At 48.3% G+C, this 25,795-nt stretch overlaps 1 protein-coding gene across 4 annotated transcripts; it reads right to left on the reverse strand.

The window, feature by feature from the left end:
- On the reverse strand, window positions 1–25,795 carry glra3 (glycine receptor, alpha 3). 4 transcript variants are annotated; one of them, XR_003671395.1, is made up of 11 exons: window positions 25,732–25,795; window positions 17,827–17,957; window positions 16,993–17,060; window positions 10,484–10,707; window positions 10,121–10,203; window positions 7,740–7,877; window positions 5,894–6,108; window positions 2,973–3,122; window positions 2,343–2,462; window positions 657–1,743; window positions 1–587 (listed from the first exon to the last, which is right to left on the reverse strand). XR_003671395.1 is itself a non-coding variant. In XM_028416809.1 (10 exons), exons 2-10 carry the CDS (start codon window positions 17,918–17,920, stop codon window positions 1,417–1,419), a joined length of 1,419 nt encoding a protein of 472 aa, XP_028272610.1. In that variant the 5' UTR covers window positions 17,921–17,957; window positions 25,732–25,795; the 3' UTR covers window positions 594–1,416. The 4 variants fall into 4 exon arrangements, 2 of the variants coding, with proteins under 2 accessions (XP_028272610.1, XP_028272624.1); XR_003671396.1 differs by lacking the exon at window positions 2,343–2,462; XM_028416809.1 differs by lacking the exon at window positions 1–587 and having other exon boundaries at window positions 594–1,743.

Genomic DNA, 25,795 nt, shown 5'->3' on the forward strand with positions numbered 1-25,795 from the left:
AAAATCACATTTACATGCTACATGACGAGACGTCTCTGAACTTCCTGTTCCATAGGGGGCGCTACACTAGAACTGGAAAGGCTCTTCGAGGCTGTGTGCAGACAGAGGGGCTGCGCGCTTCACAGGTTGCCGGCGTGGCCGTGAAACGGGACGCCGGGTCGGTGGAAGACTTCCTGTTTATTGCAAAGCGCTGCTCACGTTGCCTAGCAACCAGCTTTAGATATTTATATGTAAAAGTTTACACAACCAGTTTAATGCCGCCAATGACCTTTAGCGGCACCGTGAGTGACAGACGCTTCGCTTCAGGCAGCGAATCGTACTGCGGTACGGGACTGGAGCTGTAACCATGGTAACCAATACCAGACCAAACAACGCTGTGTTCTAAGCCTGATGTTAAAACCAATCACATACGTGACACTGACCATGTGATGAAGGTATTGGTGAGGTGGTGATGAAAGGTGGGCGGGGTCCGGTCAGGTGATTGGTGCTGACCAATCAGAACAGCCTCCTGTTTTTACAGGAAACAAACTGGACTCAGCCTGCAAACAGTCTTTAGTTCATGATGCAGACGGAGGTCCTCAGCTGACCTGTGTGTGACATCACAGCTGACCTGTGTGTGACATCACAGCTGACCTGTGTGTGACATCACAGCTGACCTGTGTGTGACATCACAGCGCTGGCACCAACGAACTACAGCGTGACACACAGAGGAGCCGTGTGAGTCACAGTGTGGGCAGTATAAAAACAGAGAAACACGACGTCAGCCGCTGTAAGACACAGTGTGTGTGTGTGTGTGTGTGTGTGTGTATGTGCGGGTGTGTGTTCAGCCTCCGTCTGTAGTGTGGAGTCTGTCACAGTGCTGAAGGTGTCGGGGGGGGGGGGGGCGGTCACAGTGAGTGCAGGGTGAGGAGCACGTGTCGTCTAAAGAAGGACGATGGAAGTTCACACAGAATAAACCTCACTGTCTCTGACCACATCAAAATACTGGACCTGACTGACCTCTGATGACATCACTGATCACTGCTGTTCATCAGACTGCCTGCAGAGAACCACCTATAGGAGCTGCAGCTGATTTCAGCATCCAAACTGAACTGGTCTGTCTGTGTGTATTTAAAGGGACAGCTGAACCCTCCATCCTGTCCCTGTGGGCTGCTCTGACTTCTGTCCTTACTGCTGTCTCATGAAGACAGTCCAGCTCCTCGTAGGAACCACTTCCTCCCAAACCACCAGTAAACAGATGAACAGCAGGCCACAGGAACACGATGAAGACTGTGTTAACCCGTTACTGTCTGCAGAGGAGAACATCTTTTCATACTTTTACACTTTCTGTCACAAACATGGTCCTGGTGGATAATCAGAGTCAGAGTGAAAGAACAGGAAAGAAAAGTCTGTGTGTGTGTGTGTCTCTGTGTGTCTTCACTGCTTGTGCACGTCTTCATGACGCAATATCTTGTAAAGGACCCAGTAGAATATGTTGAAGAAGAGGAAGGCCAGAGGGAAGCCGGCCCTCGACACAGTGTCAATCTTTTTGGCTCGGTCGATGAACAGCTTCCTCATCTCCTCGGTGCTCTTCCCCCCGCTGCTGACCGCCGCCGCTCCCGGAGGATTCTGGGTAGCGTTGGCTCCCGCCGTGTTGAGCACAGCGACGCTGCTGTTGGCGCTGGCCTTGGCATCCTTGCTGTTGCTGGGAGTGGAGGTCACAGCTGCTGTGGAGGTCAGCCTGCTCTCATGTGCTTCCCCTTCCTGTCAGAGAGGTGAGGAGGAAGAAGAAGAAGAGGGGGAGGTCAGTTATTCTTCTTTATGATGCACATGTCTCTGACGTGTCTGTGTGCAGAGTGTTTCCTGTTCAGGGTTTCTGTCACACTCTGGAGTATTTTTAGCTGACATCACATCTGTAGCCGTCAGCTTTGGGTTCAGGTATTTGAGTCTGTGGCTCATTAAAGACTTCTTACATGTTCTCTCTGCAGGTCTGATGAACAGAGCAGCCTCTACTCTTTGGCTCTGCATTGTATCGCCATCTACAGGCTGATCTGAGATGTGCTGAATTAATCTGAGCAGCAGCTTCGTTCATCAGACTGTGAGGTTTGAAGTACCTGACGGACGTCTGCAGACATGATCACTGAGCCGAGAAGAATGTAACACATCACCATAACCAAACATCAGTCAACATGTTTACTGGAGAGCTTCCTGTGGTTCTGCTTCTCCCAAACAGCACAGATGAAGGCTGGACGTTAGAGTGAACTGTCCCTTTAAATGCCACACTGATGGAGGACAACAGACAACAACCAGGAGGTCAGGACGTGCAGGTGAAACGTGCTCAGGGACATGCAGTGTGTGATTACCCTGTGATCGCTGCTGTAGATGTTGGTCATTGATCCGTACACAGGGTCGGACGCCTTCAGGCCGTTAACACGACGGAGGGACTCGGCCAGCTGCTCTGGGTCAACGGCGCCGCCACCGCTCTACCATCCGATAGCATGCACACCAGTGATCAGCACAATGACAACGACAACAACAACAACAACGCTAACACATGCTAACTGCTACATGCTAGCTGTCAGTGGCCCTCAGCAGTGCTTCTTCTTCTGATTGGTTGAATTATTGAACATTTCCTGCTGCTCGCTGGTGTTTGTCATTTTCACATATTTGATATATTTTGGTTATTGATATTGATATGGTTCTTATTGATTAACCTCTCTGTGACCTGCTCTTCTCAGTGTGTGTGTGTCATGCAGGCTCGCCCTCTGATTGGACGGCCCTCAGACTCATGCCGTTTCATGCAGTGAGACAAACGTGCACACAGTCACATTTTGTTACACTGCAGTAACAAACAGTCACCACAGGGAGGCAGCCTCGCACCAGCTTCAAGACAAAGACATGCAGAACAAGTCCTTGAGTCTGTGTGTGTGTGTGTCAGCTCTGATTGGATGATGTCTCTCCGAACACGTCTCTGATTGGAGGTTTTTTCGTACCTTTGTCTTGCTTTTGGGCTGTCGTCTGAACCGCAGCAGTTCTTTATGCTGTCTTGACACGAAGTTAACGGCGGCGTACTCCAGCAGCGCCGAGAAGACGAAGAGAAGACACACCGCCATCCAGATGTCAATGGCCTTCACATAGGAGACCTGTGAACACACACACACGTGTTTTTCCACGTCACAGTGACTCCATGTGGTGATAAACCCTCTGAAAACACAGCTGCAGTTCCTCTGGTGTCCACTAGAGGTCTCTAACAGCTCTAACATTCAGTCCTTACAGACCTCCATGTTGAAATGTCTTAAACCTCACAGCAGAAGTAAAGACACTGTGTTTCTGTCCTCGATGTCCACATTTATGACAAACGTCCAGGGGAAGAATCTTTATATCACTCTTTACATTATAATAGCATCATCAGCTCCACTCATGCTCCACCTCTTTGTCCTTATTTGGATTAACCTGACCTTTAAGTGGAATCAGTCACAGCCAAAACATGGCCGTGCACTTCCTGTTCCTGTCAGTGAACCTGTCCACAGCTCCTGTAGGGGGCGCTCTGCAGGCAGTCTGATGCAGAGCAGTGATCAGTGATATCATCAGAGGTCAGTCAGGTCCAGTATTGATCATGTATCAGAGCTGAATGTAAACAGACTGATGTCCTCTGGTCTTTCTAACAGCTGAAGCTGAGTTAGCCCATAAAACACTAGCATGCTGCTAACGGCTGCTGCTTGGTCAGTTCAGATAGGACTGATTGGGACAGGAGGTCCTCCCTCCATGGCAGCCGGAGTCCTCACATATATATCTCTATAGGGGCTCTGCTGCTGCTGGCTTATGTGTCCAATCAGAGCGGAGGATGCTGGGAAGTTCATCACTGATGAACAGGATGTTTATTGATTAGAACCCCAGAACTTGATGACCAGAGTTACTGTTCGATCAACATGAACTTTACATTTTTGGCTCCATTCCTCCTGGCCCATCTGCAGAGCGCCAACTGTGGGACAGGAGGTCCAGGCACCACCTGGTCTGACCCGTCTCCACAGGCCTCTGGGTTTGTTTTCATGGGTTTCATTAAAGCTAACAGAGACATGATCAGTGAGCGGTCAGCTGTGATATATTAGTGACATCAGAGCCGCTGTGTTCAGACCCTCCTACGATAATTACAGATATTATCTGAAGGTTGCAGCTGCTGCCCGGCACGCTCGCCGGCGGCGCTGCCAGCTCGCCTGCGGTGTCACACTGATGTAACCTCGGCGCTTCATGGAATGATGACTTATTCAGACACATGTTACACAGCGGAGTGCAAAGCTCTGTAAAGCAGCGGAAACATGAGAAACCTCCTAACCTCTAAACACACACGCTCACACAGTCACACTGTGGAGGTGTGTGTGTGTGTGTTAGCAGCGTGTGAGTGGGCTAATAAGGCTTACATAACAGAGTGCTCCATGTCTGATTCTTTCTCATGCATACAAGATACCAGAACAAGACTGAGGGGCTCATTCTCACTCACGCTCCAGCTAATCCATGATGTGTTTAATCAACACACACACACACACACACACACACACTGCATATGTTAAGTAAATATGAACATGCAGAGGCGCAGTCAGACTCCAACAGCCTAAAACATCACATCCACCCCTATAACCACAGAAGACAAGTGGACACTGAAACAACCGACACACAGCAGAACACACAAACACACACCTCCTCCAATTAGACAGGAGAAGGTGTGTGTTCGTGTGTTCTGGTGTGTGTCGGTTGTTTCAGTGTCCACTGTGTATTTCTGACCCCCCCCCCCCCCCCCACCCCAAACACACAGGGCTAGGAAGGAATAAACTGCTTTTTGAACCGAAAACAACGAAGGAACGAGTGGATTGGATTGAGCGCGGACACGTGTGTGTGATAGCCAGATTTGAAAATAGGTCTGAACGTATCCAGCTTAAAGGCGATCTGGATTCTACTCTAGCTGGACTGACTTTCTCCAGTGTGAACGGGGCCTTACACACAAGGTGTGTGATTCTCTGAGAAAGGAACTGCTGGCTGCTGATTGGTTAAACTCAGCACCGAGAGATCAAAGAAGCAGAGATATAAATGAAAAGAGGACATAAAGCCCCGGTACCACCGCCCATGTGTCCAATCCAGCTGCCCCACAGCGGGTCACAGGGTGCTGAGCCACATCAGCTCCCACTGAGCTCCTCCAGCAGGGAGAAAGTCAGACACAGGAGTGGCATCGACTCAAACATGACTTCATAACTTCACATCATAACCATGGAGACGTTGCAGAGGAGCAGCTCTCTGTTTGTGGCTCTTTGAACACACAGATCACTGCGTGCCTCCATGACGGCCTTCAGCCTGACAGGCGGCTCAGAGGGGATCCTGCTGGGTCACACCGAGGATGGAACAGAACCAGGGCTCCGAGTGGAGAGATATTGGTCTGTTGATCAATGAGCTGACATGGATCTGATATCTGCTGCACTTTAAACACTTTGTGTTTGATTAGAGGTCCAGGATATTTAATTATTTCAGGAACAGGAAGCTGCTCAGTGGGTCAGACAGGAAGTCCGACTGGCCAGCAGCAGGAGGCGAGCAGCGGACCGGAGTGGAGACACTGAGTGAGGCTGTGACGGACAGGCAGCCTGTGCTACACAACATTATCTCTGCTGGACAGACGGACTCACACAGCTTTACAGTGTTCTCATCTGTCTGCAGCCACACGTGTCTCCCGTTGCACCAATATCGTTGGAATGAACTCTTTATTTCTGGAGGATTTTAGCTCAGACGTGTGGAATTTAGTTATTATTTCCACAGAGTAAAGCAATTACTTCTAAGCTGTTTTTCACTGTTTTCTTTGCATGAGTTTGTGTTGCACACACACAAAAACACAAAAACACACAAACACACACACACACTCTCCTGCGCTGACCTTAGGTAGAGACGTCCTGGAGCCTGAGCTCTGTGTCGTCATTGTGAGGACGGTGGTGATGCCCAGTGCCACCCGGGCGGGGGCAGCATCCATGTTGATCCAGAAGGAGACCCAGGACAGGATGACGATGAGCAGGGAGGGGATGTACATCTGGATCAGGTAGTAGCCCATCTGACGCTCCAGGTGGAAGCGCACCTCGATGCAGGTGAATTTACCTGCACCAAAACAGAGGAGCGTTCAGTGGTTCAGTTTTCATCAAACTCTTCATCAGCTGCGTTCTCTGCAGCCTGAGAGGACGACCTGCACTAACTCACACAGATGTGATGAGAAGGTAAAGCTCTTCTGATTGGTCAGAGAAGATGGTGTTACAGCCCTGTGGGATAAGAGCTAAGCTAAGCTACAGCTAAGTGGACAAAACTGTCGGTACCCCTCATTTAAGGAAAGAAAAACCCACAATGGTCACAAAACAACTTGAAACTGACAAAATTAATAAAAAATAAATGTTCTGAAAATGAACAAATGTTAAGCAGACATTGCTTTTGAATTGTTGTTTAATATAATCAAACTCATGAAACAGGTCTGGACAAAAATGACGCTACTTGAGAAACGATTGAAAATTTTTTGACCATAAGGACATGTTAAACTAAGGTGTGTCCTCTAATTAGCAACATAGGTGTCTTCAAACTTGTAATCAGTCAGTCTGCCTGTTTAAAGGGCGACAGCAGTCACTGTGCTGTTTGGTGACATGGTGTGTGCCACACTGAACATGCACCACAGAAATGCAGCATCTGGCACAGAGGGTCTTGAATCTGTACAGGGTACAATGAAATCTGAAGACTATCAGGGCATTCTGGAGCAACATGTGCTGCCTAGTGTCAGAAAGCTGGGTCTTGGTCGCAGTTCATGGGTCTTCCAACAGGATATTGACCCAAAACACAGCTAAAAACACGAGAGACTGGCTTAGAGCAAAACGCTGGACTGTTCTGAAGTGGCTGATTTGAATCCTATTGAACATCTGTGGAAGGAGCTGATCTGGAGAAGGCACCCTTCAAATCTGAGAGAACTGGAGCAGTGTGCTCATAAAGAATGGGCCAAAACACCCGCTGGCCAGTGCAGAGGTTTACTGACAGTTACACAAATTGTTTGATTGCAGTGATGCCTCAAAAGGTTGTGCAACAAAATATTAAGTTATGGGTACCATCATTTTATCCAGGCCTGTTTCATTATTTTGTTTTTTAAAATAATTATAACAACTCAAAAGCAATGTCTGTTTACATTTGTTCATTTTTATAGACATTTTTATTATTTATTACTTTTGTCAGTTTCAAGTTGTTTTTGGGACCATCGTGGGTTTTTCTTTCCTTAAAAGAGGGGTACCAACAGTTTTGTCCACGTGTGTAGCTTGGAGCGACTGCTGGTCTGCAGCTAGCAGGCTAACACACGTTAGCACTGTTATGACTTCTGGGTTACACACAAAGAAATGTTTATTAAAGAGTTTATTAATGAGTCATTTGTGCTGATCACACTGAAACACAGGAAGTCCCAGGTCTGCTTCTATCTGCAGCATGAAGCATGTTCTCCACCTGCTGTTCATTCCTCACTGACTTTAAGTAGCTCTATGAGCCTCCTGAATCATTCTCCACCCCCATACAGAGCCTCAGGTCTCTCTCTCTCTCACACACACACACACACTGATCCTGTTTAGCAGAGCTGATCGTCCTGGATGTTTTGTTTTTTGATCCCAGCAGCACAAACTGATGACTGATGAAACATGGCAGCCTTGTGCATGTTACCTGCATGCCGATGCTCTCAGCAGTGTGTGTGTGTGTGTGTGTGTGTGTGTTACCTGTGTTGTAGTGCTTGGTGCAGTATCTGAGGTCTGACTCGTCCTTCAGGATGAACTGTGGTAGTGTGAGGCCCTCGGCCACTTGAACCGGTCCGTTCTCCTGCCACTCAAAGATCAGGTCGTTCATGGTGTAGCCGACTGAAAGACAGCAGAACACACACAGGTTATAATCCAGGAAATAAACAAAGAAGCAGACGTGTGGTGATCATCTGAGCTGTGAATCCACCAGCCGCCCCCTGGGCTCAAGCCTCTGGTGTGAATGAGCTGCAGTGTTCTAATGAAGCTCCATCACAGCTGCACCGGGTCAGAGTCTGACTTCATGCGGTGCGTCCTGCAGCTCTCAGACCTTCAGCCTCCTGGCTCTTCCTCTGTCAGGGCCTGTGTCTTCCTCTCTTTTGATGATCCACCTCATCCATGTCTGAAGGGAGAGGCTGGAGTGTGCTTTGGATGCAAGTGTGTTGCTTGGCAACAGTCCTGACTTTGCATGCACTCATGCACATTATGAGATCAGACACAGATACAACTGTGGTCAGCCAGGCTCGCCGCCCTCGCTGTTAACTCACACTGAAAGGTCTGAGTTAACTTACCCAGGGTGTGTGTGTGAGAGAGTGTTTGTGTGTGTATGCGTGGGTGTGTGTAGGAAAAAGAAATCTTCATCTGCATCATAAAGCCATGTGATGCTCAGGCAGCGCAGGGTTAAACAGACTCTGCAGGGGTCACACTCATGCAGTCTGTGTGTCCACGTCCACTCTGTGCTCTGAGTTACAAGGAGACACAATGAGCTGCACGCACTGAGAGCACAGACCAGCTGGCACCAGCTCCAACAAGCCCACAGCCCAACATCCAGCTTCTTAAGGTGAAAGAGTGTCTGTGTGTGTCTGTGTGTGTGTCTCTGTGTGTGTGTGTCTGTGTGTGTTTAAAGTGGCCTCAGGTTGGTCCTCTGTCACAGCGCTCACAGCTCGGTCTCTCCGCCTGCATCCAATCACAGCGCTGCTGCAAACAGGGCCGGGTCCACTGACATGACATCAGCTGCCTCTTTGACCCTAACAGGGCTGTGATGTATTAATGGGAGCTGGATCAGAGCAGTGGACTGTCCCCTCTGTGTGTCTCTGTGTGTGTGTGTGTCCATGTGCTTCCTGCGTGACATCAGAGCTGTGATACAAATAATCTGATGTATAAGAGCAGGTCTAAGTATGGTGATGCCTCTGGCTGAAGAAGAATAAACCCCAGCTGAAGACAATCTGTCCCAGGGTTCAGTCTCCCTAGGGAGGCCGCCCGCCTGATTGGACGACGGATGTATTAGTCATGAACCACGAAAAAATCAACATCATCTAACTTGGCTGTTTCTTTATAAAGAATGTCTGCTCACAGAAAAACAAGAGTGTGTGGTGGTGTGAACAGAAAGAGAAGCCGGTCCTGTTTGTGATAAACTCAGTGTGAACAGGAAAAGAACTGACACCTGTTTCTGCTGGTCCACTTACAGAGTTCAGTTCTTTAAAGGGACCAGGTGACTGGCTTCATCCAGCAGAGAGAACACCTGAGCGCACCGCTGTGAACTGATTTCAACACTGTAACTGTACTCTGATTACCATCTCCTTAGACTGTAACTGTAACAGAACACAGATACTCAGATTACTTAAGGTCGGTACATGTGATCTGTTACTCCAACACTGTGAATCAGGGTCTTGTTTACAGCATGGTCTGCACAGGAGCTCCTCCTCAGCCGAGGAGCCATGTATGAGTCCATGTGGTGGCGTGCAGCGCTTCAGTCCCTGTGGCTGCTGGGACAGATCGAGGCAGACGTGTCACTGATGAATAATGAGGTGGAGCTGCACTGAGGCCATGTTAACATGTTAACTTATTAACTAACGAGCAGCGAGTGACACGGCTGTGCAGGACGTTCATGTGAAAGGGTTAACCGTCACACGCCCTCCTGTCACAGATAAGTGCCTCAGCTGCAGTGTGCTCCCACACACACAGCATGAATAAATGAAGCTCAGTGAGCCAGGTGTCACAGGGTTAACATGGATGCACCGTTTGTTGACCTCGGGATTTGTGCGTGTAGCAGGCCTAGCACAGGAAGGACACACCGAAAGCAGGCGCCGCCTGAAAGACTGAGACCAGGGAGAAGAAGTCCAAAGATGAAGAGCTCGCTGCTCCTCGAATGAGTAACCCTGACTGACGGTCCCTGAATGCAGCATTTCTGAAACTAAATCTGAGTAAAAAGAGTTCAAACCAGAGCCCTCCTCACAGTCACATGTGAGCAGCAGTCACATGACCAACACTCAAGAGTCTCTGTCTGACCTGCTGTGGTAGTTAAATATCTGTGTGTGTGTGTGTGATTGTGTGCTGTGTGTGTGTGTGTGTGTGTGTGTACTCACAGCTCTCCAGCTGCATGATGCAGGTCTGAACATCCATGGGGAAGTTCTTCAGATCCATGGGACACGACAGGGTTAATGTCAGCCTGAAAGAATTCATTCCAAACAGTGAGAGGTTTAACACACAGACACACACACACACACACTTTACAGGGTTAGGGTTAGGGTTCAGGTTAACCCTTTAGCAGAACTCACAGCTCTAACTAACGCCTTCTGTGTGTTCAGGGTTCTGCAGGTTTTTATCATGACTTTGTCTCTTCTAACGTGTTGTATTGTAAGTCCGGGAGGATCAGTGTGTTCCACGTCACTGTGTGATCAGATAAAAGGTCTCCTCCATCACAGGAGTCATGTGACCCGCACGCTCACCTGATGGAGTACAGCACGTTCCCGTTCTTGAATATCCGGAGCAGCTTATTGTCCGTGGTGACTTCGTGGAAGTGCGCCCCCTTCTCGTTGGCAAAGAAAAGATCCGGCTTCCAGATGGAGTCCAGCATGGACGGGTCCAGGTCCAGAGAGTCGTCCGGGTATTCTGAGTAGGCAAGCCGTGGGTCATTCCACTGCTGACGGAGGAAGATGTTGACACGGTAGTCCTGCAGACACACACACACACATAAGTACACACACACATCAGTACACACACACACATCAGTACACACACACACATCAGTACACACACACACATCAGTACACACACACACACACACACACACTTTAACCAGATGAGGGCGAAGTGAAGTACAGAAACATTTCTGGACAGGAGTCCATTAAACGCTCTGTACACGAGGACATCTCGGATGCAGAGTCATTGTTTTCATGTCTAATTCATCTGTTGTGTGCAGCTGGATTATTTATGTGCGTTCGCCTCGTCTGCAGACAAACAAGTCCAGAGGGTGAATGTAAATACGGCTGCGTATCATTCCATGACATGAGCATCACTGAAGCTGCTCTGTCTTTAAATTACTGCAGCTGCAGCAGAGACACTGATGTTCATCTGCAAACATGTCAGCAGCACAGAGGTTGCAGGGAGACTAATCCATCTGAGCCTCACACACACAAAGAGACACACAGAGAAACACACACACAGAGACACACACACACACAAACACAAAGAGACACACAGAGACACACACACAGGGAGACACAGAGAGAGAGAGAGACGCACACACATCATCATTCAGATTGTCTGTGAGGTGTGTGTCAATTTCTAATCCAACAGAGAGTTAAAACATCAGAGCAGGTCCAGAAATGACATCACAAATTAAATTAAATGAAGCACCTGCAGATTATTTGTTCTTTTAGCAGAAGCATAATAATCCCACTGTTAGAAGGTTCAAAGGTCAGTATGAATGCATCGGTGACACCTGTGGACATTCGTTGAACTGCAGGCTCACTGTTCACTGAGTGTCAGAGTGGGAGCACGTGAGCCACAGCTAGCTGGCTAGGCAGAGCTGCTCAGTGGCGTTATCAAACCACAGTGAGCCATTCTTCCTCTGATCTGGATGCTAAAATAGCTAGCTTCATGCTAAATGTATCGGCTCTATAAGTATCTGAAATGACTCCACATTCTTAGCCTAACTACTGAGCTAACTGCTTCTGCTTTGCGGAATATTGATTAGCTGCATTAGCTAGATAATTACACAGCTAGCCTGATCAGCCACAGGAGGATCAATCGATCCGCTTGGACGGTGTGCTAATGGCCAAACCAGCTACACTTAGCCTGCTAGCCCTGCCTAACTAACACTGCATTCATACAGCGTAGCATCGTTGATGTTCAGTATGTGGCGTCACTGAGTCTCAGTGTTCACACAGCGCACATAACACACATGAATTCATTTACATCCTTCATTTAAGCTTTAACTGAGTGGGGGTGGGGGGGCTGAATGATGTAAATGGTTTGCACAGCCTTCGGTGTTGGGGGGGGTCACAGGGCTCTGGTCCACATTGAACCGAGTGTTCTGATGCCAGTATCACTCCATGCACTGCTACTCCAGCTCTGAAGAATATTCCCAGAATGCAGTGCAGAGTGTCTCTGCTCACTGAGTGGAAGTGACATCACTCTTCCACTTCACCTCACTTCCACAGAGCTGCAGTGGCTGCACAGAGGACACAGATGCAGCTCCGCCCGACGAGGACCACACGATCAGGAAGATCTTCTTCACTAATGAACTCCACTTTATGATGTTTGAAGCCTAAACATGATCACCAGAAGCTAAAAGCTAATGCTACGCTATAAACCAGCTACAGCACAGTCACATGACTACACCATCAGCACGGCCAGGTTCACCGCTCTGACCTCTTCTACAGCACAAACACCTGGATAACCTTTGATGACATCAGCTGTAGTCCCATTTAGACACTGTTCAGACATCTGACTAAAAACAACCCACACTGAGGGGGCAGGAAGTGCTAACATGCTAACAGGCTAACATTCAGACACACACTGAGGGGGCAGGAAGTGCTAACATGCTAACAGGCTAACATTCAGACATGCACTAAGGGGGCAGGAAGTGGAAGATTCAGCTAAAAACAAAGGTGCTCTTTGTTTGGGTTCACCTTGAAATACTTTTAGTGAGGACAGACCTTTATCATTCCTCCCTGTACAGGCAGATCAACACTGCTCTGTCACACACACACACACACACACACACACACACACACACACACACACACACACACACACACACACACACACACACACACACACACACACACACACACACACACACACACAGGGGACGAGCGAGTGGATTAACAGGGATGGAGAGATTGAGTGAACAAATGAAAAGAGAGACTTTAACAGTAGTAAATCTGTTTATGGTAGATAGCGTGTAGAACAAGCCAGAGAGAAGCAACCTGGCTCTAAGCCCTGTGTGTGTGTGTGTCTGTGTGTGTGTGTGTGGTTTGATAAATTAACTCTGAATCTGTCGCTCTCTGTTTCCTTCATGCAGTGATGTAATGCTCAAACAGCGTGGGAGAAAAGTGCGTCATAAAATATGATTTTAACAATCTGTGTATTAATAAATGTTAAAACTGAATGAATAAATATTTACAATAATAAATAAATATGACCTGTAAATACATGAATATTAAAAGCTACTTTGAATAATGACTAAATCAGTGGAATCCAGTACTTTTAGATGAATAATAAATAAAACCTCATTATAATCACATGACTGAACATCAGCTCAATCTGAATATGTTTCCGTATCTGTTGTTTTCCTCCCTCATCCTCGGTGTCCATGAAAAAAATTCCATCATGTTACCACGTGTACTGTAATCAAACTTATCAACTTAATCCTTCAGAAGAAATGTCGGGTCACTGCTCATGCGGTTGACCGTCAAAATTGCCCCTTGGGGACAAATAAAGTTTTCTGAATATGTTTGAACGAGAGGAACCATGCTCAAAGTTCTATAGAGCTAACGTCTATAGTGCACCCTGAGTATCTGTCAGCTGACCTGAGCTGCTCACAGGCCGCCATGATGCTGGCAGCCCGTCTGGCGTGTGCTGGATGTGCAGGTTATGTCAGCACGGCGGGTCTGTGTGCAGATGAGCAGACAGATGGTGAGAAGAGGAAGGTCCTAATCCTAATGTGACATATGGCTGCTCCTGTGTGGACGGATCTCTGCGGCTCTGAGCCTCCGCCCGCACGTCTTTGTGGCTTTGGCAGCTTTGACGCACCGATGAGGCCCGACCCTGTCAGATCCGGAGCACGGGTCACACCTGTGGCTGAGTTCCCCCGTTTCCATCACTTCTCCTCTGACTGTCAGAGCGGATCAATCATCAGATCGTCCCTGAACGAGGGTTGTTTAAGGAGGCGCAGCAGACGGAGGTGCAGCAGACGGTCTGAACCTGACTCACCCAGGACACAGATGTTCAGGAACAGGTCCTGGTACAGGATCAGACATCTTCACACTGCTGCGTACCAGCAGGGTGATCCAGAGGAAACCGGCCGGGCTCCATCAGTCAATCAAATGTATTGAGCAGCTCCACCAATCTCCACTGAAACAGCTCCGTCACAGACTACAAGTAGATCTGGATCAACCCTGTGTAACGTTTCACCCACCGCCATGATGGCAGAGACAGAGTCCCCTAAACCTGTGAAACAGGCAGAGGTGGAGCAGAGGCGGAGCAGCAGAGGTGGAGCAGCAGAGGTGGAGCAGGACACACACACTCACACTGACATAAAGCGGTCGCTCTGAGATAACTCAGATAAAACAGCTGATCTGAAGCACACCTGCACCGATCACTCCTCCACAGGCCAAGCAGAGCAAAACCAAAACCACCAGAAACAGTCTGTGTCAACTGGTCGACCAAAACAACACACACACACACACTGTTCAACAACACACACAGGCTGTTCAACAACACACACACACACACTGTTCAACAACACACACACACACACACTGTTCAACAACACACACACACACACTGTTCAACAACACACACACACACACTGTTCAACAACACACACACGCTGTTCAACAACACACACACACACACACTGTTCAACAACACACACACGCTGTTCAACAACACACACACACACTGTTCAACAACACACACACACACACACTGTTCAACAACACACACACACACTGTTCAACAACACACACACACTGTTCAACAACACAAACACACTGTTCAACAACACACATACACTGTTCAACAACACACACACACACTGTTCAACAACACACAAACACTGTTCAACAACACAAACACACACTGTTCAACAACACACACACACACACACACACTGTTCAACAACACACACACACACACTGTTCAACAACACACACACACGCTGTTCAACAACACACACACACGCTGTTCAACAACACACACACACACACACACACTGTTCAACAACACACACACACGCTGTTCAACAACACACACACACTGTTCAACAACACACACACACGCTGTTCAACAACACACACACACTGTTCAACAACACACACACACACACACACACACTGTTCAACAACACACACACACTGTTCAACAACACACACACACTGTTCAACAACACAAACACACACACACACTGTTCAACAACACACACACACTGTTCAACAACACACACACACTGTTCAACAACACACAAACACTGTTCAACAACACAAACACACACTGTTCAACAACACACACACACACACACACACACTGTTCAACAACACACACACACACACACACACACACTGTTCAACAACACACACACACGCTGTTCAACAACACACACACACTGTTCAACAACACACACACACACACTGTTCAACAACACACACTGTTCAACAACACACACACACTGTTCAACAACACACACACACACACTGTTCAACAACACACACTGTTCAACAACACACACACACACACTGATCAACAACACACACACACACACACTGTTTAACAAAACACACACACACACTGTTCAACAACACACACACACTGTTCAACAACACACACACACTGTTCAACAACACACAAACACTGTTCAACAACACACACACACACACACACACTGTTCAACAACACACACACGCTGTTCAACAACACACACACACTGTTCAACAACACACACTGTTCAACAACACACACACACACTGTTCAACAACACACTGTTCAACAACACACACACACTGTGCAACAACACACACACACACTGTTCAACAACACACACACACACTGTTCAACAACACACACACACTGTTCAACATAACGACAATCAAGACTCACTCACACACACACACAGACTCATACACACACCCCCACAACAAATTCATGCGAGTTTGATAAATAATAAGTCAATTGAAAGCAACATCGTACATTCTGAAACTTGTCGTGACAGTTCATGCTCAGCAGGCAAACACACCACCACACACAGACACACACAAACATCCGTCATAAGACATAAGAACTCCCAGCGGTGCAGAAAGCACTTAGACCTTGTCACTTCAATCATCCGTCCACTTGTCCATCCATCTGCAGAGAAGCAGCTCTGCTAATTACAGAGACAGAACACACACACACAGACACACACACACGTTTACATTCTGTCAGTCTATGAACATGAACTCTGCTGTTTGAATCAGAGATCAGCTGATAGTGTGAGTGAGCGCCTGTGTGTGCTGAGCTGTGACTGATGAACCAAACTGCTGAATATTCATCAAGGAACAGCATCACTCACACTGCTGTGACTCACACACACACAGAGCTGACACACACACACACACACAGAGCTGACACACACACACAGAGCTCACACAGATACACACACACAGAGCTCACACACACACAGAGACACACAGAGCTCACACAAACACACAGACACACACACACAGTTCAGGTCTGGTCAGACACCTGATCAGCTAAACTCTGAGGGGAACGCTGTGACTTTCACAGGTTAAGAACAACAATAAAAAGCTTTTTCACTGTGACACTTTCACACAGACACACACTCTGTCTGTGTGTGTGTGAATAATATCCTGGTACAGAGCAGCTTGTGTGCAGTCTGGACCCCCCTCATGTCACTTTCAGTATTTGCTGTCAGGGTCTGTAAACGTCTTCACAGCACATCTGCTATTCCTGTCTGCCTGTCTGTCTCCTCTCATCTCTGTCTCCGTCTGTCACCGTCTCTGCACGTCAAACGTCTTCCTGTCGGCTCACAGGTCGAAGCATCTCTGTCTTCCTGCTGTAGCTTCACGGTGTGATCCCCGACCACATCCTGAATAACTCCGTCCCTCTGATGCTGCTGTTCAACATCACAAACTACTCAAAGGACACCGTCCTCATCAGAGGGCTGAGGGGGCTCCACACTCATCTGTGTGTGTGTGTGTGTCTGTCTGTGTGTGTAGCTCCGCAGACATACCATGGTCGTCTCAGCAATGGAGCCAAAGCTGTTGATGAAGATGTTGCAGGAGACGTTGACTGGAGGACCTACAGAGACAAACACACACTCATCAGACTTCATGAACACTGAAGGCATCATGGAGGACTGTTTGTGTCCTGCAGGCTGATCCGTTTCTACGTTCTGTCCTCCGGCTGCTGAGATTTACTTAGTCCAGCCTGAGGGGCTGCAGCACTCATTTGTGCTGAACAATTAAACATGCATCCTGTGTGTGTGTGTGTGTGTGTGTGCCACAGCACAGAGCCAAGGCCTTAAAAACACAGACACACACACAAGGGACATTTGGGGTCATTATAAAATTGATGAAAACACAGTGTGTAGTTGTGGTTGTTGTTGTTAAACAGCCCAGACACACAGAGCTACAGCCTGCAACGACCATCTGATTCATCCAACCTCAGGTCTGACCTGAACGCAGCGTGGGGACAGATGATGTCATCAGCTGATGCTGTTCAAACACTGTCAGATCTCAATGCAGCTGCAGATACAGTTAGCTTAGCTTAGCTCAGCATGAGACAAGTTCATAGAGTGAACATGACTGTTGACTAGCGTTTCGTAGGACCTCACAAGCTAGTGGTAAATCATGTGGTGGGTGTGGTGTGGTGACCAGAGCAGCCCAGGAGTTTGGAGCTCAGTCTGCCACACTCAGGACGCTGACTGCAGTTCATTTCGTGGCCACAGGGGTCAGTGTTGGTCTGCGATGTTTGATGTGAAGCTCTTCCGTTATATAAAATGTGAGTATATGTGCTGCAGCGGGCTCTGCCTCCTCCTGCGAGGTGACGCTGACCTGCTGTTTACCTTTAAAGTTGGGTCGTATCCGGGCGTCGTATCCAGACGTCCGCCCCATCAGTTTGTCCAGAAAGTCAGAGGGAGACATGGGGACCTGCCGCATCCTCGCAGCATTGTCCAGCTCCTTACAGCGGCCCACACTGTGCCAGAAACAACACACAGACAAACATCAGACACACACAGCAGGACGGCTGTGTGTGTGTGTGTGTGTGTGTGTGTGCGGGACTGAAACACAAATTATTGACAGTCATGACAGCTTTGATATCTGCACCCAGAGGACAGAACCATCACACTGACAGCGAGCAGGACAGGTCTGAGTCACATCGGGGCCATCGACAGTGTGTTCTTCTGGACATCAACACAATCCAGCTGTGTGTGACGCCTGCTACACAACTGCAGTAACCCACAAACAGCGAGGTCTGAGTTTTTGTCCACATGTGATTGTAAGCATGACAAAGGAAACAGAAAACACAACAAACTCCATCCTCATCTGTGGACAGACTCACTTCGACAGCAGAGTGTGTGTGTGTGTGTGTGTGTCTCTCCTCCTGGGTACTAGCTTCTAAATGCCAAGGTAAAGCTTGATGATCCTGAAACTACAGTGTGTGTATGTGTGTTTGCTAGTTTGGATGAGAGGGAACATATCCAAAAATAACTCAGAACAAGGGTCTCACACAGACACACAAACACAGTTCAGCCTTTACTCTGGCATTTGGATCTGGCTGGTGTGTGTAGCCCAGCAGGGAGTGAGCAGGCGGCGTCCAGAGGAGCAGAGTGGCTGTTTACTCTGATCACTCATTTAACCTCCTCTGAGCACACTCACACACAAACACACACAGCGGCACAGAGACCCACAGAGACGCCGCTCATTCATTTCAGATGAGCTGCAGCCCGTCACACAACGTGACTGTTTTCACTGCACACACTGCCTTCAACACAAACATGGATCTGCTCCCATGTCAGCATGACTGCAGCACCGCCTCTTTCAGCAGCGATACAAGCCCCCCATGCCCTCGGCCAGAGAGCACTGACACAGAAACAGGCCACTGAGACACGCACACACACACACACACACACTCTGTCTGCTGTCTAAGGGAGTCTGTCAGCAGAGGATGAGTGTGAGTCATGCTCTGCATCATGTGTGTGTGTCTGTGTGTGTAGAAGGACACAGGTGCTGCAGTTCGTTGTGTGATGTTCAGTCTGTTTGTTGCTGATCTTTGTAGAAATGTTACAGTGTGTAGTGTTGACTACACCTGTGACTCCCACTGCTACAACCACACCTCCTACTACAGCTGCAGCCTCTGATGCAGCTATGACTTCTGTGAAAACCGACGATGGCTGTGACCACCATTTTAACTACAACAGCAGCAGCTACAGCTACAACTGCTGTGGTTACTACAGCAACATGACGGCGCAGCTTCTGGAGCTCACACTAATATCACACCACACACCAAAGCCTGAGTACTACTGCAACGCAAATACTTCTACTGACAGTGTGACTAGCAGGCCATGTGATGTGAGGAGGACTCCATCTTTAAACACGATCATCGTCAACTGTGAGACGACTCACTGGGACGCTTCAGAAGCTGCAAACACAAGAACATTCAAAACATGAGGTTGTGACTGTGAGGGGCCATGACACCAGCGGCCATGACACCAGCGGCCTGCACTCCATCATCTGATCTGCCTTTCTCTGTCTAACGGGTTCCTCTCTGGTTGGCACAGTTAGCTGTCAGCTTACAGCATCTTGGATCAGATGCTAAGCTGCTTAGGTCGCTGCAGCGCTCCATCTTTTCCTCCTCCTCCTTCCAAACACGGGGAACAACAGGAGGCGATGTAGAGCGACACAGCGTAACATCCGATCCTTATCAATAATGGACGAGCTTTTAATCCAGAGCTGCTGACACGGAACGTAAAGACAACAGCTGAATATATTTAATTCTTCATTTCCAGTCTGAATCTGCACCGCCAACACCAGCGGCGGGAATGATGGATGCACTGAAGGTGCAGAGCGGAGAAGACACTCAGTGACACGAGACGAGACGAAAATAGAACACTAATATTAATATATAAACAGATGAAATGATAAAGCCCTGAGCTCTGTGCACAGGCATGCTGGTGCTTTAAGCATCATCATCATGAATCATGTGGCGTATGAATGCAACTGTTCTGCTGCCACGTCACGAAGGCCTGAGCCCAACGTGTCTCACAGTCTGTGCTGTGATGTGAGACATAAACCACCACGGTCTACACGAGACCAGAGCAGACAGTCCAGACATCCCTGAACTCACCATCATCAGCTAATTACAACCAATCACAGAGAAGCGGAAGCAACGAGAAGCTGCTGAGGAGCTAGCTAGTAGCAGCTAGCATGTCTATAACATTTTTGTGATGCTAATTATAGCTGCTAGCTTTGTGAAGATCTAATATTAGATAGTGATGTTCCGGTGATGTTGGTGCCACCTGATGAACTGTGGATCAGAGACAGTGTTTCAGCTCACAGCAACAGGAGAGCAGGATCCTCCAGACTGCAGCGCTGCTCCCCCAGGATCCAGGATCAGCAGATCACCTGCTCTGTGCAGAGAAGACGCTAAAAGGCCCGGCCCCGTCTGAGAGGTCTGAAGTGCTGACAGAATTATTTATAACTAGCTCTCTGATTATGCAACAAAACAGCCCTGTGAAGCCGACGCGAAGAGACAGAGAGAAGAGGCCTTTTGCATCTGGCCTCGCTGAGTGCCGAGGAGACCTCGCTTTATCCCGGCTGTTATGTAACGCCTCTCCTCCATCAGCACGCCATGCTGCACTCAAAGAAACTCACATAGGAAGCCACTATTCCAGACCTGTGGAGGAGAGGACGCTGCTCAGACCCTCAACTGTTGAAGAAGGATTTAATTCATCACCACTGATCCAACACTTTAACCCTCTCAGCTCCTGTCACATGCTCAGAGGTCGATGTGTTCTCACTGATCGCTGCGAACAGCACATTCATGACTACGATCAGAGAGAATCACACAGAAGGACAGAAATCCTGAGGTGAGGACAGAGATCAGTGGCAGTGTGGCCGTCTGCAGTGAACAGCTGGTGCCATGAGTCCAGCTCCAGTGAAAACAGTGGGGAGGAGAGCCGGGCGCACAGAAGGCGGGAGACAGGAGGAGGAAGTGTCTGGAGGCCTGAGCAGCAGCATTTCAAAGGAGGGAGAGCAGGGACAGCAGGGACAGCAGGGTGAGCAGGGACAGAGAAGCTGCTGCCGCCAGGCTCCACGGCCCAGGAGAGGAGAAGCTGAAGTGCTTCAACTTTTCAGAAACGGCCATGAGGTCCATTAATACACAAAAGCAGGAACAAAAGCAGGAACACTGGTACTCGAACAGAGGGACAGAGAGACAGCTGCCGGCTGTTTAACCATGTGAAAGAGCTTTGAACCAGCACCTGTAAACAGGACAGAACCAACAGGGACCACGGACACTCAGAACACGAAGGGCCGACTGTGTCATGATGTGTGTAAGCACATGTTTGAATCATTTGAATGTTTATGTCCAGAAGAGGACAGGGAGGACAGACAGGTCAGAGGACAGAGAGGACAAGGAGGAGAGGGAGGACAGAGGGAACAGGGGACTGAGGGAACAGAGGACAGGGAGGACAGAGGACAGGGAGGAGAGAGAGGACAGGGAGGGCAAGGAGGACAGAGAGGACAAGGTGGACAGGGGGACAGACAGGACAGGGAGGTCAGGGGGACAGAAGACAGGAAGGATAGGGAGGACAAGGAGGACAGAGAGGACAGGGAGGACGGAGGACAAGGAGGACAGGGGGACAGAGAGGATAGGGGGACAGAGGACAGGAAGGACAGGGAGGACAGAGGACAGGGGGACAGAGGACAAGGAGGACAGGGGGACAGAGGGCAGGGAGGACAGAAAAAACAAAGTGGACAAGGGGGAAGACAGAACCGAGAGGACAGGGAGAAGGAGGTCACTTAAGGTCAGGACATGTTTCAACATGTGGACGTCTGTCCTCGCTGACGCAGCTCAGAGACCTCCGCCTGTCCTCCTTACATTGATCTGATCACCTCTGTCTGTCCAGCTCACATGTGTCCAGCCTCTCTGTGGTCCATGTGCCCTTACAGGACTTGTTCGCACTAATTAGCTGCTGCATTAACGCATACATCAGGAACACTACATTTCCCAGCAGCCCCAGGGGATTTCTGGCATTACAGCCACGGACAGCCTGGTGCTGCTGCGACAGGGACGGGGTCGACCACTGCCTTCAGCCAAATGTTCACTTAGTGAGGAGACTGCACACACACACACAGACACACACACACTTAACTGTGCTTTCCAGCCACATGTTTCCTTTAGCAGTAACAAGTGTTCTTTTGGTCATGTTTGTCATGTGGCATAACAACATACACACACACACACACACACACACACTTCAGCCTCCACTGCAATTGGTGGATTTCATTCATGCAGCAATATGGCTGCTATTAAAGCTGTCCATATGTTATTGTTCTCTCTCTCCCACACACACACACACAGGGCCAGCTGCTGCTGACCAGCAGTCAGAGCTTTAATTCCCTCTGATGACACTGCTGCTCCTGTTTTTAGCATGTTATGTGTATAGTCTGACAGGAAGCTGTGTGTTGTGTTGCTATGTGACACAACATGGAGTCTGTGCAGGACAAATGCTCATAAACTCAAAGGTTTCTGGAGAGAGGGTCTGAGTCTGTAGGGGCTCCGACCATCACCATGTTGGCAGCGTCTGAGTTTCCCCAAACTCCTGATTAATCCAAAGACAGGCACAGAAGCAGAGCTGAGGAGAAGGCAGGAAGCTCATGATGGACGACACCCGCTGTCACTCTGAGCTGTAAGACCCCGTTCACTCTGGGGAAATCAATCTGGCAGGATTCGGGCCGTATCTGGATATATCCGGATTGACAACATGGCTTACATCTGGCTCAGGTCTGAACGAAAATCCAGTTAGTGAATCCCGCTAGTGACGTCATACTTCTGGTTCACAGGGACAGTGTCCGGGTCGCGTACAAAAGTCGTATGTAACCAACCGTCAAACTACGACAGCTTTGCCCAGAGTTTATTTTCCACAGGGCTACAAAGGAATAAACTGCTTTTTGAACTGGAAAAAAAAAAACAAAAGAAGGAACGAGCAACACGGGACAAGAAAAAAAAAAAAAAAAAAAAACAGATTTGAAAATAGGTGTGAACGTATCCAGCTTAAAGACTATCTGGATTCACTCCTACTCTAGCTGGACTGACTTTCTCCAGTGTGAACAGGGCCTAACATCCTGAATAATGTGTAACTTAACATCTTTAACACGGTGTAAACAGGCCAGTTAAACTGGCACTTCTTCAACACATTACCAGGTTGTCTCCTCTCACACAACAAGTATCCACACCATGTCTTGGCTGGCACAGTCCCACCAATAATCAGAATGATTTAATACCAGGGCGCACAGGTCATCAGAATCTCTTTTAAAAGACAGTGCGTTATTTCACACTTCACCTGATTATCTTCATCTGCCTGGAGAAGTGAGGCCAGCTGGCTAAGGCTTGGAATGGAGTGAGGAAAGCAAATACTAAAACATTAAAGAGAGACAAGTCTGTCTGTGAGCACGCCGCGCTGCATAATGCAACAAACTTATGGAAATGAAATGAAAGACCTCAGCTCTCCTGGTCACATGACTGAGACACACAACGTAAATCCATCCAGCTTCATTAGGGTTAATATCAACAGACACACAGCAATGTACAGCGAATGATACACGGTCCATTAACACACACACACAGACACACACAGACACACACACAGAGAGACACACAGTCAACACACACACACACACAGAGACACACACAGACACACACAGAGAGAGACACACACACAGACACACACAGAGAGAGACACACAGTCAACACACACACACACACACACAGAGAGACACACACACAGACACTCAGACACACACGCACACAGACAAACACAGACACACAGCAATGTACAGCCAATGATACACGGTCCATTAACACACACACACACACACACAGACACACACACAGACACACAGTCAACACACACACACACACACACACACAGAGACACACACACACACAGAGACACACACAGACACACACACACACAGGGAGTATCTGTGTCAGCGCTGTGATAGTAACAGAGTGGAGGAAAGCGGCGCGCTGCAGGCAGATCCAGCCTGGCTCTGCTGAACCGCTGTAAGCCTGTTAAATTCTGTCTTTGAATCCATCCATGACCCTCTAAGAAGATTTACAGCAGGATCTGATCCGTTCAGCCGCTCTGTACGCTAAAGCTCGGCCCCAAACTTTGGAGGAGCCACTTTTTGTTTCCAGACTAAAATTAAAATAAGCAAAGCATGTCAGAGTTAAATTTAGTGCTGGCACACAAAGTTGGCTCATTAATAAAGGATGAGCGACAGCAGGAGACATGACAGAACAGAGAGCGGTGTTAATATCAGGAGGCATCGAGCGGCCTTCAGGGAGGACGCTGCTCAGCCTTTCAGAGACAAACCCAGGCGTCAGACGTCAGCGCTCCTCAACAGAACGGCGTCTGCGTCTGCCCCCGCTGAGCGTCGTCACCTGCAGATGACCCCGAGGCGTCATCAGCTCCTGCAGCAGGCGCCAAATGACTCCACATTATAGTCAATACAAACCAATCAGCATTTGTAGCAGGCTGTTAACGTGATTATTTCTCCTGTAGAGTTTTAACATGGCCCTCTAGTGGACAACAGAGGAATTTCAGTTTCTGACACTTCCTGTTCATATCCTCAGAGGTTGGTGAGATACTGGGAGTTCAGGTGGACTCAGACGGTGCCAACATGGCATGGAATCCTCAAATTCAGCCCATAAAGACGTCTCCAACACGTCTGACGACATCTTTCTGTGGACATGTTCTGGAAACGACCTGGAACGGATCCACCAATGAAGGGACAGCAGACCAATCAGAGCTCAGAGGTGACGGACACATTTTCAGGACATCGAGCTGATGTCAGAGACTGATGGACATACAGGAAGTCCTTTAAATCCCTCCACGGGACGCACTGACCCACACGAATGAGCTCACACACTCATCAACACACAGCGGATCAATAAAACAATAAAACACACACAAAGACTTCATTACACAGACCATTTACAGACACACAACTCATCACAAACACACTGAACACAACATCACACACACACTAAAAACAATCAACATCACAAACATACACACACACTGAACACAGCATCACAAACATACTGAACACAACACAAACACAATCCACATCACAAACACACAACTCATCACACACACACAAAAAACAATCAACATCACAAACATCATACACACACTGAACACAGCACAAACACAAACTCATCACAAACATACTGAACACAACACAATCACACATCATATACACACTGTACACAACATCACAAACACATTGAATACAACACAAACACACATCACACACACTAAAAACAATCAACATCACAAACAACACACTCAACATTACAAACACAACATCACAAACACACAAATTAATTACAAACACGCAGAACACTACACATCACACACTGTGTTTCATCCTCCTGAGTGATTCACTGCAGTTACACTCATGCAGACACACTCGGCTGCACCTTCACGTGGTCACACATTCAGCAACTAGAGACTAGAGAGTTTACTCTCACACACTCACACAGACACACACACACACTCAGGACCAGCTGATAGAGTATTGCATTATCGGTGACGTCACTGTGCAGATCATCTTCATTGATCCGACAGTATGCAGGTCTGATCAATGTCAGTCACACATTGACCCCTTTAAGCGCGGACCTCCACACGTGTGTGTGTGTGTGTGTGTGTGTGTGTGTGTTGACAGGAACTTTTTACCTGAGGAGCAGCAGCAGCTTCAGGGCGAACAGAGTTCCCGCCGCGGACAGCCTCTTCCTCCTCA

Source organism: Parambassis ranga, chromosome 1 (assembly GCF_900634625.1).
Source record: "Parambassis ranga chromosome 1, fParRan2.1, whole genome shotgun sequence".
Taxonomy (NCBI): domain Eukaryota; kingdom Metazoa; phylum Chordata; class Actinopteri; family Ambassidae; genus Parambassis; species Parambassis ranga.

Coding starts and splice junctions, on each gene's coding strand:
- glra3 (XM_028416809.1), bottom strand. CDS start 17,920: ATGCGGCAGGTCCCCATGTCTCCCTCTGACTTTCTGGACAAACTGATG. Junction 10,708..16,992: donor CCATTGCTGAGACGACCATG/GTATGTCTGCGG, acceptor GTGTGTCTGCAG/GACTACCGTGTCAACATCTT. Junction 10,204..10,483: donor AACGTGCTGTACTCCATCAG/GTGAGCGTGCGG, acceptor GAATTCTTTCAG/GCTGACATTAACCCTGTCGT.